Consider the following 18,557-nt stretch of genomic DNA (forward strand, 5'->3'; position numbering starts at 1 on the left):
AGAACTACTGGAGAGAGTCCAGAGGAGGGCGACAAAGATGAACGGGGGATTGGAGCAGCTGCCAGATCAGGAAAGGCTGAAGGAGCTGGGACTCTTTAGCCTGGAGATGAGAAGGCTGAGGGGAGACCTTTTCAATGTATATAAGTATGTAAAGGGTGGGTGCAAGGAAGATGGAGACAGGCTCTTCTCAGTAGTTCGCAGTGTCAGAACGAGGGGCAATGGGTACAAGTTGGAACATAGGAAATTCCATTTAAATATGAGGAAAAACTTCTTTACAGTGAGGGTGACAGAGCTGCCCAGAGAGGTTGTGGAGTCTCCGTCTCTGGAGATACTCAAAACGCGCCTGGATGCAGTCCCATGTAAAGTGCTTTAGGTTATCCTACTTCACTGGGAGAGTTGGACTAGGCGATCTCTAGAGGTCCCTTCCAACTCCAGCAATTCTGTGAGTCTGTGATTCTGTTATATTTTCCATCTTTGCATTCAGTACAGATTTTCTGGATCTATTTAGAGTCCCCGGTAGCCTTTCCATTTTTGTTGTCAGGAAGAATGACTGTTAGATCTTGTCCAACACTATTCACAGGGACAGGAAAACTGATGAGATGGCATTGGTGCAGTTAAACTTCCCACCAAGATGCCTATGCTTGTCTTATTTGGAACTTCAGTGAGAGCAAGTTTCTGCCTGGGTAACTCCAAGGCTGTATTTAGGAAGAAGTTCTTTTTTTCTTGAGGTTAGTGAGACACTGACACAGGTTGCTCAGGGATGCTCTGGATGCCTCCTCTCTGGAAGTGTTCAAGGCCAGACTGGATGAGGCTTGAAGCAACTTGGTCTAGTGGGAGGTGTTCATGCCCATGTAGAGGGGTTGGAACTAGATGATCTTTAAGGTCCATTTCAACCCAGACCATTCTGTGATTCTGTGATCTTGCACTTTGTTTCTGAAGATTAACTAATACATTTGTGCAATTTTTGTTTTAAAATTATGCTAAATACCAGGATTTAGAGTTTTGTGTTTACTGATGAGCAATCTGTGTCTTACTCTGAACATGAAACTGAGACTTGAGCCTTGCTGTCATAGGTATCCAGGAAATTCTAAACTGTTTGCTGATACAGTAAACTCTATCCTAATATGAATTAGAATGACTCATCTCTTTGTTCTTACTGGAAGTGTGTGCTGGGACTTTATTTCTTTTATTAGTTTCTAGTCCAAATCTATCACTGATCAGTATATAACTACTTCTTTTGTAACAATACTCTTTTCATTGTTGTTGCTCCTGCTGGTTTTTTACCTCTGTGCTGTAAATTATGCAGCAGTTGGTTTTCTGCTCAGCCCTGATTTGGCTGCTTTGTGATTTTCAGGTTACTGTTTGCTGTGTGATGTAAACCATTTAATAGTATCTATGCGATTCCCCTGAGAAGCCATAATTCATACTGCCTGTCAATGTGTTGTATTCCTAAACTACAGGTAATGGAATCTACAGATTTTCTGACTTACCCCAAGCCCTCTGATATTCCCTTGATAGCAAGGGTAGCTGAGGTATGCTGGAATTCCAGCATATTCACCAGAACTGTGGTAGTGAAACAAAGCCAACAACATGATCTGAAGTTATGGGTGTGATGAACATCAATTCTGTTTGCAGCACCATTAGCTTCTGTATAGCTTCTGGAGTGACAGTATTTACTTCACTTGGATCTCTGGGAAGCCACAGTTTACTCTTAAACTGTTGTTATATGCAGCATGTAAAGGTTTTATTTCATGTTATCCTCTAAGGACAGGAGGGAACTTTAGTTCATGCTCTTATCAGATGTGAGCACCACAGGTATCTACCCTAAATAACAGTATGAATCCTAAATATTGTTTTAGCAAGACAAGGTAGCAAATTTTGGAGCTTGCTGCAGTCCAGTTTGTAGTAGTGTCTTCATGTACTGTCAACCTTGCAATGTTTAAAGGAAAATTTGCTAAGGTTATTGTAATCTTACTTAATAAGATTACTTTTTAGTAAGAAAAACCTGACTACTTTTCATAGCAGGCTCTTCCTTGTGACTTGATGAGGGTAGCTCACCTTCTGTACTTTTCTTGGTTTCCCAATGTATTGGTCTTGATGTGTTAGATTAGAGACAGAGACGTGGGGTTTTTTTGCTCTCAGTTATGTTTAGTGACTCTTATGTTAACTGGACTTAAATGCTCTCAGTGTGTCCTGGTGTGTTTGTTTGTGGGAGCATGGAGGTAGTGGGGAAATAAAAAGAACCTAGTCGATGTTTCATTTTTGGTGCTTATCCGAGAGAACGTTGTATTTTTAGTCAGAGTTGATGATGGTGACTTTCTTCTTCAATTTGTGTTAGTGTTTGTTTAGAGTGTACTGTATATCAAAACATTTTGTCAAAATGTGCTTATATTTGTATACACATATCCTACTTGTATGCATATATTTACACATCTAGATAGAATTTATATATTTTACATGTAGATGCATATATTTCTACACGCCTGTGTACCTATAGCAGATATATGCATGTGTATATGCAGGTGTGTATATACACACATTTATTTAAAATGCCACTCATTACGTTTGTTACATCCAATTTGCAATTTTTAAAATATTACCTCTGTTACATGCTTGCTTGTGATTATCATTTTACTTAGGACTTGACATCCTTATCTTGCTACAGTGACACAAAGTTGTTTCTTTTGCAGAGTGCTTAGTAATTTGCTGGTTGAGTAAGCAATAAGCTTTTGAGTAAGCATATTAATAAATATTTTGATCAGAAATTAATATTTATCTTGTAACTGCTTTTCTGATTATCATGGGAATGATTTTGTATACTCTCTTTGAGCACACTGCAAGCAAATTAGTAACAGGATCACACAGAGTACCAGAGTGACAGAGACTGACAGACAGGTCTGGAGATTGTGTACTTCTGCTGCTTTAGTGGGTCCAACCCCCTGCTCTAGCAGGCTGCCCAGGATGGTGTGTACTTGAGTTTGAGTATGTACAAGAATGAAGACTCTGCAACCCATCTGAGTTGCTAATGTCAGTGTTTTCCCACTTTTACAGTGTAAAAAAAAATATTCTTGTATTTAACTATAATTCCATGTGGTTTTATTAATGCCTATTGCCACTTTTCTTGTGTCTGGGCACCACTGAGAAGAATCTATCTACACCTTCTTTATAGACTCAAGTCAAGTATTTACACATGTTGATATCCTCAGCATTCCCTTTTCCAGGCTTACCCAGCCTCTCTACGCATGGCAGATGCTCCAATCCTTTCATCGTCTTTGTGGTCTTTCACTGGACTTACTCCAGTATGTCCATGTCTCTCTCATAGTGAGGAGCCCAAATGGGGGGCAAAGCACTGAGATGTGTCTTACCACTTCTGAAGAGGGGAATGACCACGTCCTTGCCTCGGCTAGCAGTGCTTTTCTTAGTGCAGCTCAGCTTATCAATGGCCTTTGCCACAAGGGCACATTACTAGCTCATGGTCAACCTAATGTCCACCAGGATTCCCATGGTGTTTTTTGACAAGCTACTTTCCCAGCTGATCAGCACCCATCCTGTGCTAGTATATGGGATTATTGCTCCCCAGGGGCAGTAATTTGCACTTCCAATTGTTTAACTTCATGAGGTTCCTGCCAGTTCATTTGTCCAGCCTGTCAAGGTCCCTCTGAGTGGCAGCACAAATATCTGGCAAAACAAATATTGCTCCTAGTTTTGTGCCATTAACAAACTTGTTATGGTTTACTCTGTCCCATTGTCCAGGTAATTAATGAAGATACTAAAAATTATTGGCCGCAGTGTTAGCCCTTATGATGCTCTTCTGGTGCCTGGTCTTCAAGTATATTTTGTGCAGCTGATCACAACTCCTTAGGCCCAGTAGTTCAGCCAGGTTCAAGTCCACCTTACTCTCTATTTACCTAGCCTATAACTCATCAATGCATATATTAGCATTTTATGGGAGGCAGTGTCAAAAGCCTTACTACAGTCAAGATAAAAAATAAATCCCTCATCTACTGAGCTAGTTATTTCATCAGAGAAGGCTGTCAGGTTTATTAAGCATAATTTACCCTTTGTAAATTCATGATGGCTATTTCCAGTGATCATCATGTCCTTTATGTAGTCCATCACCTTCTGACAGATTGAGGTGAGGCTGACTGCTCTTGTTTCCCAGATCCTTCTTCTTGAACATAGGAGTGACATGTTTTCTTCCAGTTCTTAGGAACCTCCCCTGATAACCATAACCTTTCAAGGATTGTTAGCCTTTTTCAGCACTCATAGGTGCATCACATCAAGTCCCAGGCATGCGTGTATGCCCAGTTTGTTTAACGGCTCCCTGATCTGATCCTCCTCCACTGAGACTATAAGTCACAGAGACCTGTGATTTCTGGAGGGAAGTGTGGCTTTTAAAGACAAAGCTGAAGAAAGCATTGAGTACTTTGGCCTTTTTTATATCCTTCACTCCTAGTTGCCCTGCTCTTTCCAGCAGTGAGCCCACTTTATCCCTTGTCTTGATTTTGCTGCTGATGTACTTATAGAAGCCTATTCTTGCCCTTTATGTCTCTCACCAAATTCAACCCTACACAGATTTTGGCTTTCATAATCCTATCCCTATTTGCTTGGATAATGTCTCTAAATTTCTTGTGGTCTCCTATACTTGCTTCTACATCTCATATCCTTACTTTTACACTTGAGTTTAGTCACTAAATGTCCATTTTCATCCGTGCAAGCCTCCTGCTACCTTTCTTTGTTTGACTTCTTCCTCATTGTAATAGACCATTGTACATCTTGAGAGGTTGATCCTTGAAAATTAACCAGCTCTCATGGACCTTTCTCTCCAGGCTGATATTATACTGGTTTCTTCCAAGTAGTTAACTGAAAATGCCCAGGTTTGCTGTCCTGAAATCCAGGATTGTGATCCTGCTTTTTGTCTTTCTTCCTCCTCTTAGGATCCTGAACTTCCATCATATCAAGGTTGCTGCAGACAAGGCTGCAACTGACCTTTATATCCTTGGCTGGTTCTTCCTTGTTTGTAAGTATGAGGTTCAGCAATGCGTCTCCCCTCATCAGCCTGTCAATTACCTGAGGCAAGAAGTTCCTCAAAGCGCTCCATAAACCTCCTGGTTTGCTTGTGCTCTGCGGTGTTCTCCATCCAGCATGTGCTGGAGTGATTAAAGTCCTCCATGAGGACAAGGGCCTGCAAATGTGAAACTTCTTCCAGTTTTCTGAAGAGGCCTTCATTCTTATTACTGGTCAGAAAGGAGCAGCAGGCAGCCACCAGGTAGTCCACATTGATGTGCCCACAGGAGACCCACACACGCTCAGCTGCCTCATTGCCTATCCCAAAGCAAAGGTCCATCCGTTTACACTACTCTCTTGCATGAAGGGCAGCTTCCTTCCTAAAGGGCAGCCTGTCCTTCCTAAAGAGCCTGTGTCCATGCATGGCAGCACTCCAGTCATGTGAGTGATCCTATCTTGTCTCTCTGATCCCAGTGAGCCCTGCAACGTCAAAAAGATCTCTGATTCCTCCTGTCACCCTGCATGGGGACATCCTGTGTGCATCTGATGGGCAACTTCAGATGGGCACCTGGTTTTGCTTATGTTCCAGGAAGATTCTTAAGGGCCTCCTACACATTGATGTCCTGTCAGCACTCCCTTTTTCATTTGCCTGTGCTTGAGTTGGTCCTCCCTGAGCCTTGTATTGTTCAGTGTAAGGTCTTTCCTGTCCACACCAACCAGTGCCATTTGCTTGCCAGTCCAGGCCACATCTTCCTCACTTTTACTTGCTCAACATCTCTGTCCCTCTGTCCCATTCCTAGTTTAAAGCTTCTCTCACCAAGGTGGCCTGTCTGATATCAAAGGTTCTTTATTCTGGGAATTTATTTGTATTGACCTATTGGTGCTGAATAATTCCTGGTACAATTGAGCATCATTTTGTCCTTCCTGTGTAAAATTAAATAGAAGAAGGTTCCCCTTGTGGATTTGCAACATAAAAATAGGACCTCATTAACTGAAATGGATAAAAGCAGCTGCAATGTACAACTTAAAGTTAAATAAAGTTTTTGAGTATTTCTGTGTCTCAATAATTTCAGATTGCAGCTATTTTGGTTTGTATAACTTTTTACTCACAAAATAAAAATAAAGGAAGTTACAATATATGTATGAAAAAATAGTTTAATTTTAAAAATGTGCCATAATTGAACTGTGGCTGTTTCTATATATTTAAAAATCCTTGAATTTAGCATTAGCAAGCAAATTAAAGAGCAGCAATGTAGCAGGAAAGTCTTGGCAACAGTTACTAGTGAAATTTCCAACAGTACCTGAGGATTCAGTGTTATCCCATGTTATTCCCTTCCACAACAAAATTGAGATCTTATTGGAGAACCTGTGCAAAATTAATGTAATCTATGTTTTACCTGCAGTACAACACTTCATTTTGTAGTATATACTTACAGTCAGGGAAATGAAACAAGTGCCTGTTTGAAGTCTGCTGTATAGGGTGTCAGAAAGTGCTAATTTATCCCTGTGTCCTTATTTCTACTGTTGTGCTTGTGAGCAGAATTAAATTAGTATATATGAAGTACATACTGCAGTTTTACTCTAGTTTTGTCACAAAGAGTCCTTAATACATCTCTACAGTTGTTAATTTTGAGGAGCTACCTTACATTTCATTGAGAGCAGCAGGACTTAAATACTCTTAAATGAGCATGTCCTTAAGTGTTCTGTGTTGCCCTGTTAATAGGCTTTTTTAAAACTGTATTTACTTAACAACATTAAGGTGTCTGACTTTGCTATTGTGGCACATGTAATTTCATTTTTATATAATTATTAAGATATTTTACCTTTAGTGAATAATCAACATATATAATAGTGGCACAAGTCTTAAGGAATGTTTTTTGGAAAGTTCTCTTAACATGTTTTCTTTGTCATTCTGTGGTTTCTCAGAAAAAAAAAAGAATCTGGGGTATTGCTGCTTACCTCTAGCAGTATTATAAAAATGAAATAATAGCTCTTGTTGTTAATCAAAATTGTAAGCACTGAGAAGTTACGTACGTGTTGAAGGTCACAAAGAAAATTTTTTGAGGAAGTAAGGGAGTAAATTAGTTGGAGTGATAAGGTTGTAACTCAGTATCCAGATGAAACGCTAGTGTGAAATGTGCATGTGAACTAAACAGGGAATAAAGTAAAAAATATATTAAAAGGGATGAATGGAGTCATCTGAACTTGTAACAAGTGTTACAGCAAATATTCCAAGTTTTTAATAAATGTTTGTAAGTAAGACTTATTGATCTTAGTTTCCACCCTGATTTATAAGCTCTACCAGCAATACAGTAAAATTCTCAAGCAGACTGATTATACTAGGGCTACGCTATGATTGCATCACAACACAATTCCTATTACTGTGTTTGTATTGTTATTGTTAAGTTATATAATACACACCAAAGTGTATGTGCTTGGCTTATGGTTGTTGCAGTATGCTGTACCTGCAGTCAAAAAGCAATTTATCAGCAGAAATACTTTTTATGTGTGGGGAACAGATGCACTTCCGAGAAGAGACTTGTATTAAACATACTTTGCAAATAAAGAAAAGAAGTTTGGTTTGGTTTGTTTTTTCTGATGGTTGTAGTTAAAGAAAATTGAACTTATTTTACAGACCACATGTTCTAAATACTTAATGTTTCAACACTTTCTATTAAAGAGTTAACTGAATATTGATTACAAAGTATTGATGCAGTAGTGAAAATCTATTTATTTTAAAGCAGTTAGAGCATCAGAGGGAAACTGATAGGCATTCCATTTTGAAAGTAACTGTTTTGTAGATATATCACAAAGTATGTGATAAATATTTTATGTGTAACTTCTAATGTTTATAATGCAATTGACAGAAAAATAAATGAAAATAAGAAGCTCATTATCTACAATAAAACTATTTTAACACAATTCTTTAATGGAGGTCAGTGTTGTTATTTTTTCTAATTTCTCTTTATTGCTTGTTTTGCACAGGAAGGAGTTACAGGAACTGCAGAATCTTTACAAGCAAAACATTGAACATACAGCAGAGCAGGCTGAGCTGATAAAGCAGCTTCAGGCTCTCAATAGTGATACACAAAAAGTACTGGAAGACCAAGAAGATACTCACACAGCTGAAACATCCTCATACCAAAAAGTATGTAATTCTGCTTTATGACCACAGGGCTCATATTAATATCCATCTCTACAGTATCAGTGAACAAAGTTATCAAAGCACTATGTACTGTTGTGTCCTTTAGATCTCTGGATCTTTATTGTTAGCAAAATATGGCTGGCAGAGTGACAGAGTTTATTGAACTAATTACATGCTGGCGTATATAGCCTCTAGCTTACAATGAATGGATGAGCCTTAAAAATTAAGGTTTAGTTACATCTGAGGAAAAACAGGAGTGAATTGCCAAGCAAAAAAATTTCATTATGTAATTTTGTGTTAGTTGCATCTTTCTTCTTCTTCCTTACCTAGAGCTTTCAATTATTAAATTCTCCAATTTGTTTTTGCTACTGTAGAAGTTCCTTTAACTTGTAAATAATGTATTTATGTGAATTTCAAACACTTACTGGTTTAAGAAGCAAAAACCTGCTCTATCAAAATTAACTGAAAAAATTATTGCCATAATAACCTTGTGAATGGAAAACTAATTCAGAACAATTTAACTATCTTAACATTTAAAGAACAGATTTATTTTGTTATGAATACCAGAACGAATGCTACCTCTGAAGAGTCATGTGGACTACTCAGAACTCCTCATTTTGAGTGTAAAATTTATATGGATTTATTTTTCAGTCTGTAAAAAATAAAGACACATTTCCTTCATTTTTAGAAACATTGAAACTTTCACATACCTTGTACCAATCTTAGAACTCAAATGATGTACTGTGCTTTTAAAAAAGAGTTGTTTTGCCCTATCATTGTACTTGGAGTACGCATTTTGTGATGAAATTGTGAAGCTGGGCCTAAGTCAAGCCAGAATCAATACTGGGTTTCTAAAGATGTGTTTGATTAACATTTTGTAGCACACAGTGCCCAACATATTTTTATGTACTTAACTCTGCTCAAGTTTATCGTTGTCTGCTGTGACAATATTCATTGTCCTTTATTCGCAACAACAGTAGCCCAGCCAACCTAGAGGTGGACTCCCATCAAAATTTTTCAGAACATGTACATGACAGAGAGAGTTCACCTATCTAAGGCAAGACAGAGTAAATTACAGATTTTTAAAAAATACGGAATGTACGTATGAGGAGCCACCATTTCATTCATTTTTCATTCTACAGTCATTGCTTCTGCAAATGTTAAATGGATCCTTTCAGTTAGTCAACGGTAAATGGCACAAGTTAAAATAATGTGAGCTCTCTTTATCAGTGTTTAAAAGACCATATTCCTCCAGACTAGTTCTACAACGTATGAAAAAAACATAACCAAGTTTTATTGAGACTGTTTTAAAGCATGACAAAACTTATAAAAGTTGCTTTACCTTGCATAATAGTGATTTTTTCCAGTATTACTTACTTCAGTTTTGGAGTTTAACCTGTTCTATGAAAAATAACTTTGCGATTATAAGCTATTTACGTATTATGGAAAATTGCTGGGTATACTTATATTGTTATACGGGAAAGCCACTTATAAACTGGTCCAGGGTTAAAATTCAGAATTGCTTCAGAAAGCTGGTTTGCAGGTCTTGGTCTGTCTCAGCAGGACCTAGACTTCTGCTTAGCTGATCATAAGACAAGAAAAAGAATAGTGTGGTTTTGAAGAAAAACCTGTTTTCTGGTATGTGCTGAATACATTAACTCTCAGATGACCCTAAAATTTGCTGGTTTGAAGGTGTTGAATTAAATATTTTTCCAACACGGAGGAGTTAGATTTGCCTCTTAAACCAGCAAAAGCCAACTAAAGTATTCCAAGAATCTGTGGAACTGATAAGCTGTCTTTTTTTTGTAAAATATAAAAATATCAAATATGTGGGGAAAAAAACTGTTATTTTTTGTTTTTATAAAATTACATTTTTTAAAGTGTATATATCAAAAAACAGTTTAAAAAAAGTAAAAAGTTATGTTTTGTTTTTTTTTTAAATTAAGACCTCAAAGTCAGAGTGGAAAACATTTAATAATATTTGTGGCAAACTGAGTTGAGAGACCTTTAGAGACAAAAAGGAATTACTTTATCATTACAGTTCTGGTCTGTAGTTCTGGTTGGAACTGTTTAAAATACCCAAGTGTAATTGCTTGAAAGTAACATGCGTTTTCCAAATCACAAAATACACAATCCTACTGAAGTAATGGGAGGCCTTTAGAAAACACAGATTGTGTAAAAATAATACAAATGCCTTTTTTTCTCTTGAATGAGAAAGGCAAACTTTTGCAGACAAATATGTGTTCTGTTTGTCTTCCATGTATTATTAATATCCAGGCTGCAACATCTAGATAAGAATGTGTTGGGTATTGTATTGTCCTACTGCTCCAAATGGCACTGAGCTTATCAGCGTGTACATCCTATGATATATTGTCCCTTACAGTAAGATCAGTGACCTCTCTGTTAGTGGTCAGATAGGCAGTATATGCTGTATACCTGAGTATAGCTCAAGCAATATGGTTGGCTCACATATTCAAAGCTCATCTTAACAGCCTCCTATTTAGGAAGAACAGCTCTTTGTGCTGATGTTAATTTGTAGTATGAAACAGCAGACTAAAGAAAAACCACCACCAACAAAACACATTTCTGATAAACCAGAGCAAAGTATTGAACTTGCAATAGATTATATTTAAATCCATTGAGGACTACAAATTCTCTTCCTAGTGTAGCTGTAATGGACAGAATACACACATGGAGATCTGTAATCTCTTTTATCAAGATGCATTGGCTTGACATAGTAATTCCTTTTCCCTTTTTTTTTTGTCCAAGTGCTGTGTTCTATAATAGCTTCTTTACATTACAGCATTTATGTAAACAAATTGATATATTTCATATTGCAGCTGTAGTTCTCTTTCCCAAGGATAGGGAATATTTTTCTAAAATGTATAGCAGCTGTTTTAGTGGTCACAGATGCTCTGGGGACTTCATCCTGTGCTGGATTTAATGAGACTCAATAGATTTGTCATTACCAACAATTTCAAGGTGGAAAGACTTCAATCAATACTAGGCATAATAAGACAAGAAGAGATTCTGAACTCCTTAGCCCACCTTATCACAGTTTTCTGAAATTACAATTTAGGACCTTTGTTTTTATAATGTAGTACTTTCCCTTGATCTGATGTGGTCTTTAGGTTCCTTGTTAATGATACTGATTAAAAATCTCTTAGTGGAAAGCCCTGTTAGTGAAGGGGAAATACAGTTATTTGTCATTAAACAGGAAATTGCAGTTCATGTCCTGGAACTCAGTGCTCAAATGCAGAATACAGTGGATAGTGGTACAGTTCATGCGTGTACTGAAGAAAGGCATTGTTCAATAGTTGGCTTTTTGGCATAATTGAAAAACGCAGTTTGATTTTTCAATTATGAGGCTTTCCAGAAGTCTGCACCAAGTGCATCAGACAGTAGAAAAAAATAGAATAGTGTCAGATCATTTTTTTGGTTAATTTTTTACATGGTGTCCATATGTGAAGATAGTTTGCTTTCCTTCCAGCCTGAGAAATAGTAATCAGAATGTAAAGTTACTAGCTTTGTCATGCTAAGCTTAAATTTTGCCACTTACAGACTGCAGCAACTTGCAAGTTTAATTAAAAATCATGTAAATCTGTTTATTTTTATGTAAGCAACAGTAAATTCACAAAATAAAAATTAAAACTACATAGATATGTCAATGCAGGTTCTCCCTTAAATTGGCATGAGAAACTAATTTCTTTCACAAGTGTTAAGAGCTGGGATGAAATACCTTTCCAGTGAAATGCTGAAGCCCACATCAGTAGTAAGTGAATCATCATTTTTATCCGTGAAAAACTCAGATCTTTAACAATGTCTCACACTTTAGATCAAGGTTTGATGCTGATTTCTGTTGTTGGTTGCTAGCTAGTAGACTTTGGCATCAGATGGCTCCATAGGTTAAAGCTGAAAAATGAGGAATCAGTCAGGAAATGGGTAATAATGGATTCATTGAAGGCTCATTGTATTGGATTTTTGCAGTAACAGGACCAATCAACAAGACTGGAATTCCTTTGTTTTTATGCTCTCTTCTGTTATTTTTAAGAAGGCATATTGCTGAAGTTATCCATTTTACATGGTTTCCAAACAGCCATGGCATTTGCAATTATGTAGTACCATGAAGTTGAGGAAAGCACACTGTCTCTTTTAGCTTATACTAGTGACGCTTCCCCACATGTTGTCTGATGTTCCTTACCTCCATTCTGTATTTTCTTTTTCTTCTTATCCTCTCACTTGTATCTGGCATTTTTCTCCTGCGTCAGAGGCAAGCGTCATGGTCTCTCGTCTTAGAAAGTCACTCTACCTCTACTTTTAAATGTAAAAACCATGAATGTACTGTATGTGTCTAGAATGCCTCTTCAGCTTCACCCTAGGGCTTCTCAAACTGAATTCTGCCCTTGTTCTTTTCAAGTTCTTGTAAAACAGTATGATCTTGTAACATGGATTTCTGTGATAGTGCTGTAATAATTTCCATTTTAGATTTATTGTGTCTTAATTTAGACTAAATCTTTTTTCCATTTGTGTCATTACTATGTATTCTGTGTTATTATAAGTTCAGGTGCTCAGATGTGTGAACATTCAGATAAAGCATTTAATGCAACAGTGTTTCTTTTACACCTAGTTTATATAGTTGTCCACTGTTGAATTTTAAGGAATGGCTCTGAGTGTTAGTTCCTCACAAGGACATACTTCTGAAATAAAACTCTTGGATGTCCCTACTTTTCTGTGCTTTAGATGATATCATAGAACAGCGTGTGGGAGCATTTTGAATTATGCCTTTTGGACTATGGAACTGGAAATTATTTTGGAACTGGAAAATATGTCCCAGATGTTGACATTCAGTACACAGGAGAAGTTTAAATCTAGTTTAAAATAGATGCTGCACACTTGTATAATGTTAGTGTTTGTTACTTATGTAATCTGTTTGAAGTTTTTTTCCATTTGCACTATCACTCTTGTTAACATACAATACAACAGAAAGAAGGGGTAATTGTTTAGTTTACTAGGTTTTTGATGGAATTCTTCAGCTTTCCTTGGTCTGACATAGCTTGGTTTTACCATCACTTACATTTATTTAATGTATGTCAGTACTTCATACAACCATTATCTGTCTGTTTAGTATTTTTTATCTTGTGAGCAATTATAGAGTCCTATCTTTTGGTTCTCCCAGACTTCTTAGCTTTGGCCTGGCATTTTTATATCACTTGATGACTTTAAGCACATGTATTTTTCTAATGAAGTTTTCTGTTTTAAGTAACTTTTGAAAGATCTAGCAAAAGGTATATGCTGGTAAAATCAGTTAAAGCAATACGGGAAATTGTTCGGGTAGCTGAGAAATATGGGATACTTTCTTTTTTTGTAATTCAGCTAAGTTACTCTTCCTTCCTGACTGATAAATAATACTCTTGTGTCATATAGAATAAATTTATTACAGTCTACTGATTTCAGATACCTTTAATCTTTTTTTATTTGTTTTTTAAGTACTTTCACTTGTAACAGTGTTTGTTGCCTTTGAAAGAAAGGACAGCTCTAAGGCATTAGAAAGAGATTCTCAAGATACAATCAGTGCAACAGTTTGTGCCGAGCAAAGTCTTGTGTCTCTGGAAGTTGCCTTTTTTAATAAGAATAACATTTCATAAAATATATAAATAATAATTATTATTAATTATAATTATTTAAAATATTTTCATTTTTCTTTCTCTCTTTTAAGCATTTTCATGTATCTTTTCCTGGGGATCAAACAGTCTTCTGGGTAAATCTCATGTCTTACTGACGTTTATGTAAGATATGACCCCTCACATATACAGTCAAGATTTCACTCATTCCTCTGAAGCTTGCTAGTTCTGAGATAAATTATTTACAATAGTTTTGTCTTTCTGTTGGGTTTCCTACACAATTTTCCATCTCCAGTCCTCTGATCTCCATTTTCTTTCTTATTTCTTTACACCTGACTTTAGTATCTTTATTAATGGTAGACTTTTTTTCACTGTGTTGTGCGATTCTGTATGTGCTGAACTGTGCTTACTGCAGTGTGATTAAATATGATGACTCTTCTGAAACAGGATCAGAAATCAGCAGAAAACCCCCAAATAACCGAATATAAACGTTAAACATGTATTTAATCCGCAGAACAGTGCCCGACTGTAAAAGAAAACACAGGGAGCCAAATGGAAATTTGGAAGCTGTTCTATTATCTGTGGACAGTAGATAAAATTGTTTCTTTTCATACAGATAATTTTCTTGAAATTTCCTGATGTTAAATGCCTTAAAAAAAGAATCAGAGTCCTATAAACTAGTACCTTGGTGGTGTTCAGAAATCTATATAAACCTCAGTGTAAAAAGTTGAATACTGTGTGGTTTTTTGCACATAAGCTTTTATCTAGTTTTATGCTTGAAATATATGTGTTTAGATATTGATGTTTTCAAAACAGGAAAGGTTGGAAATGTTTATGCAAGAAAAAGACATGCTATTTGTCTTGTCCTGACAAATGCTGACTACCAAAAATACCTATTAGCTACATTAGGGAATGTGGCTGCCAGCTAGAAAAAAAAAATCATATTTTTGATGTTCTCCATTCATCTTACTAGAATGTTACCTTTCAGATACTGTAATTATGACCACTTAAGTGCTCCTAGTCATAATGTCATACCAGTATGATCTAGCTAATGAGCTCATAGAGTTATAGCTGGAAGTGTGTCTTGATGTTCTATTCATTTGGAAGGACATAATCTAAAATGCATGTTTTTTGATAAATGAACTTTTTTTTTTCTTTTTTTCTTTTTTTTGTCAGATACTTACTGATTTCCATAAGAATTTGACTAATTTTGAAGTTGCATTTCTAGAGATGCTGTAAGCTTTCTTATATACTTAAGAAAGATTCAGAAAGACACAGAAATTTCAATGTGAAAGTTTAGTTTTTATGAGTCAAATTGGAAATATTAGTCTATCTGGATTTTGAATTAATTTTCCCTGAAAGACATGATCTCTGATCTGCTTTGGAAATAGTAGAGAAGTAATTTACTTTGTCCTAAGTGAATTTTGAGAGCCCATGGGCATAGAAAATTTTAGAGGGAAAAAAAAAAAAAAGGAAGATACTTTTTTTCCAAATTTCTCACGTGTTAGGTAGACCCTTTCCAAATCTAATAGTTGTGATTGTTTTTCAAAAGCTTTAACTTCTAAGTGATGTAAGCAGATGAAAGGGAGAAAGAAATACATGCTTTAAGTGAAATTGAGCAGACAAAGAGTAAAATGAAGAGCAAAATAAAGTTTTAAAAATAAAGTGACTTGTGCAAGTTCCTTGTGCTTATATTAATAGATCTGGATAGTCTGATTTTAGTTTTAAATTAATTTATTTGGATTTTCCAAAGAAAACTATTAGCTGCAGAAGTGCATGCCTTCTAGAGAGTCTTTTATGGTAGAATAAACAGGTGTTTGCAATATTGTTTATTTTGAGAAAAAAAAGACAATTAAATGAACGAAGTATTGAAAGGAAGAGAAGGAATAGGTAGTAGAGCTGTAAAGTCATGTATTCCCTTCAGAATCTATAATGTTGTTTATTCAGCTAAAAGTTTATTTTTCATTCTGGTTTCTGTATTTCTTTTAATAAAATCCTGGTCTTGTTTAAAACACTTTTCAGGTGTTTGTATTGTAAAAGAAGGGTAAAAATAGAGGGATGGGGCGGCTATTTGGTTCTCGTATTGCGAAACAAGTTCTTTTTGTCAGATGGCTTTTACTGTAGTTATTACTCAGGTGTAGTTCTAGAAAATCTTTGTTCGTATGGAATCTCTTCTAAAGTGACTGCGGCATATATACAATATCCTGGTTTCAGCAAGAACAGTTGCACAATAGGCATGGGTAAGAACTAATCTCTGGGTTTTATGATTCATGTAAAAAAAAAAAATTCCACTAAATAATTATTTAAACAACCGTTTTAAACCTTGTACCAATTGCAGTAGGCATTAGTGGATTGACTGTATTGCTAGCCAAAGTATATTAAAAATGTTAGTTTTAAAAGACAAAAATACTCTATAAAAGGCAAGGATGGTATTTGGTATTCTTGCTTCTTCAGTTTTATTCCCAGGACAGATGTTTCAGTTTTTTGCCTATCCTTAATAAGGGAAAATTTCTTCTATTGCGTTTTCTATATTTGATATAAACTGTTAAAGAAGTAAAATTAATGCTTATTTTTAGATGCCATTTCTATTATTAAATACCACAAAGAAGAAACTGAAACTGATTATATTCTAATGTAATTTTTATTTTTCTAGAAAACCTTGTTTCCTACTTAAAGTTTTAGTGATTGTTGCAGTCTCTGTTATCAAAAGTATAGAGTGAGACAGGAGGCAGGAGGACAAGAAGTGTGAAAAAATTGTCAAATTGTAAAAAAGAGAGGGTGATGGTAATCTACACTGAAGTTATTTTTAATCCTGTTATGTCTCTTCTTCCTTTTCATAGCTTTATAATGAATTGACTTTGTGTTTTGAAACTCTCAAAACAAGTGAAATTCAACTGCAGAAAACCTGTTCCTCTCTTCAGGATCAGTTACTTGAAAAAGATCGAAAGATTTCTCAGTTAGAAGAGCAACTTCAGAAGGCTTATGGTGCTCTATATGGTGTACATCATGTTTCTTCTCCAAAATGTGAAGTACAGGTGAGTTAACTTCTAGAATAGTAGAAGCTTTTTCTTCTTTTAAATAAAGCTTTTGTACTGGAACGTTTTAAATGAAGTTGCAGGAGTTAGCTGAAGAAAAAATGTGGAACTATTCTGCTTCAATAGTGTAACTATTTCTGCTGTGGCTAATAGAAGTAATGAGTAACCGTGTCAGTACTCAACAAGACTTTCATTTATAATCCACAATGAAGACATGAAAAATAAAAATAAAGCAAAATTAATTTATTTCTTGAAACTTACTGGTTGGATTGTCTAACATCAATACTTCACTGATTTCGATTTAGTAGGCTTATACAGTACAGTCTTTAAAATACTGATTTTGATTGAAATATGAAACATAAAGAATAAGTTGAAGAGGGTAACTCTCTTTTATTTTAGTGATTCTAGATTTTATCCAGTATACTTAGTATTGCAATTTGAATATTTAATGTCTACTTTTGAAGCTTAATTTCTATTTCTTGTAAATGGTAGCAGCATAAGCAGCAGAGATCCAGTTCAAACCGTGCTGTTGTAAATTTTACTTTATAGACTAGGATTTTTTGAGTTACTGAAACTGATTCCTAACAAAATGGATTTTATATTACATTTATTTAGGCTTTACTGTCAGAAAACTTTATCTGATTAATTTGTCTGCATTAAACATTTTTTGGTCTCACACCCATTGTGGTGTGGGTCAAAGCTTGCCACAAATATCTTGCTGGTTTTGGAAATACTCAGTTTATTAATAAAACATTGAAATTTACCACAAAAATCTTGAAATACATTTTTTAAACAGCAATTAACAAGTACTGTAATAAACAGTATTTCTATAGAAGAATTTAACTTGGAATCATAGTGAACATAGAGAACTATGTAATACTGCAGCCCATTGTTTGAAAACAACCAACTTTTTTCACTGTTTGCTTGAAGACTTGGCCTTTGAAGAAAGTAGAGTGGAACTGAAATTAACCAATTTAGGCAACAGAACTTACTGAGTAAATAATTAGTCTTCAATAGTGAAAGAATATCAGCAACATTTTTCAAGTGGTTGTATTCCCTTAAGCTGCAAACTGTCTTGTTATTTGAAGATTATTACCCTTATAATACACACAGCCAGGACAGATTGTAGCTTGTAAAGTGAAATTTGCTCCATATTTAAATAAGTTTGTAATAGAAAATAACTGATATTTTCTGGTGTTTGCGATACGTAGATAATTGTAATTTAAACACAACAGTCATATATGATCTTCAGTATTACTAATACCATTGTTGCTATTAGGATCAAATGCATTTGATCACCCTAAAATGCAGTTTCAATTACAGTTGGGTGTGTTTTAGTATGACAATTTGAGACTCCACGTGCAATGCTGCAAGGCATTTTTTGTCTTTAAAAAAAGGAATAGTGTTTTTTTGCAGCTTTTGAAATTCTCCTTAAAAGAAGAAAAGAAATGCAGTGTACTTTAGGAAGACAGTGCATAACTTCTGAAAACTAATCTATGTCCTGTTCTCGAGTGTTAAAGGACAGAAAGGAAAATTTGGATCCAGTTTTGAGGAATAGTTTAATTTTCATTTAGTTTGGTTTGGCATTCCATTTATCTATTCTCAGTGTACAGCAATCTGAAAGGACCAAGATACTGAAAATGTGGGGGTTATAATGGAAAGAGCAACTCAACTTTAACTACTCTATAGCGGCACTATTCATGCCGCTATAATAAAACTTAAGAACGTTTAGTGATTTTTTTTTTCCCT

General features: G+C 35.5%; 1 protein-coding gene across 1 annotated transcript in view; it reads left to right on the top strand.

Moving 5' to 3' along the window:
- Positions 1–5,425: 5,425 nt before the first annotated feature.
- CNTLN (centlein, centrosomal protein) overlaps positions 5,426–18,557 on the top strand; it is a gene marked incomplete at its 3' end in the record, with an annotated part of 67,487 nt that continues 54,355 nt past the window's right edge. The window contains exons 1-3 of the mRNA XM_009997044.1: positions 5,426–5,448; positions 7,993–8,155; positions 16,614–16,808. Coding sequence (XP_009995346.1) covers positions 5,426–5,448; positions 7,993–8,155; positions 16,614–16,808 — 381 coding nt within the window. The remainder of the gene's footprint in view (positions 5,449–7,992; positions 8,156–16,613; positions 16,809–18,557) is intronic.

This window comes from Chaetura pelagica, unplaced genomic scaffold (genome assembly GCF_000747805.2).
Source record: "Chaetura pelagica isolate M959 unplaced genomic scaffold, ChaPel_1.0 scaffold1124, whole genome shotgun sequence".
NCBI classification, from domain to species: domain Eukaryota; kingdom Metazoa; phylum Chordata; class Aves; order Apodiformes; family Apodidae; genus Chaetura; species Chaetura pelagica.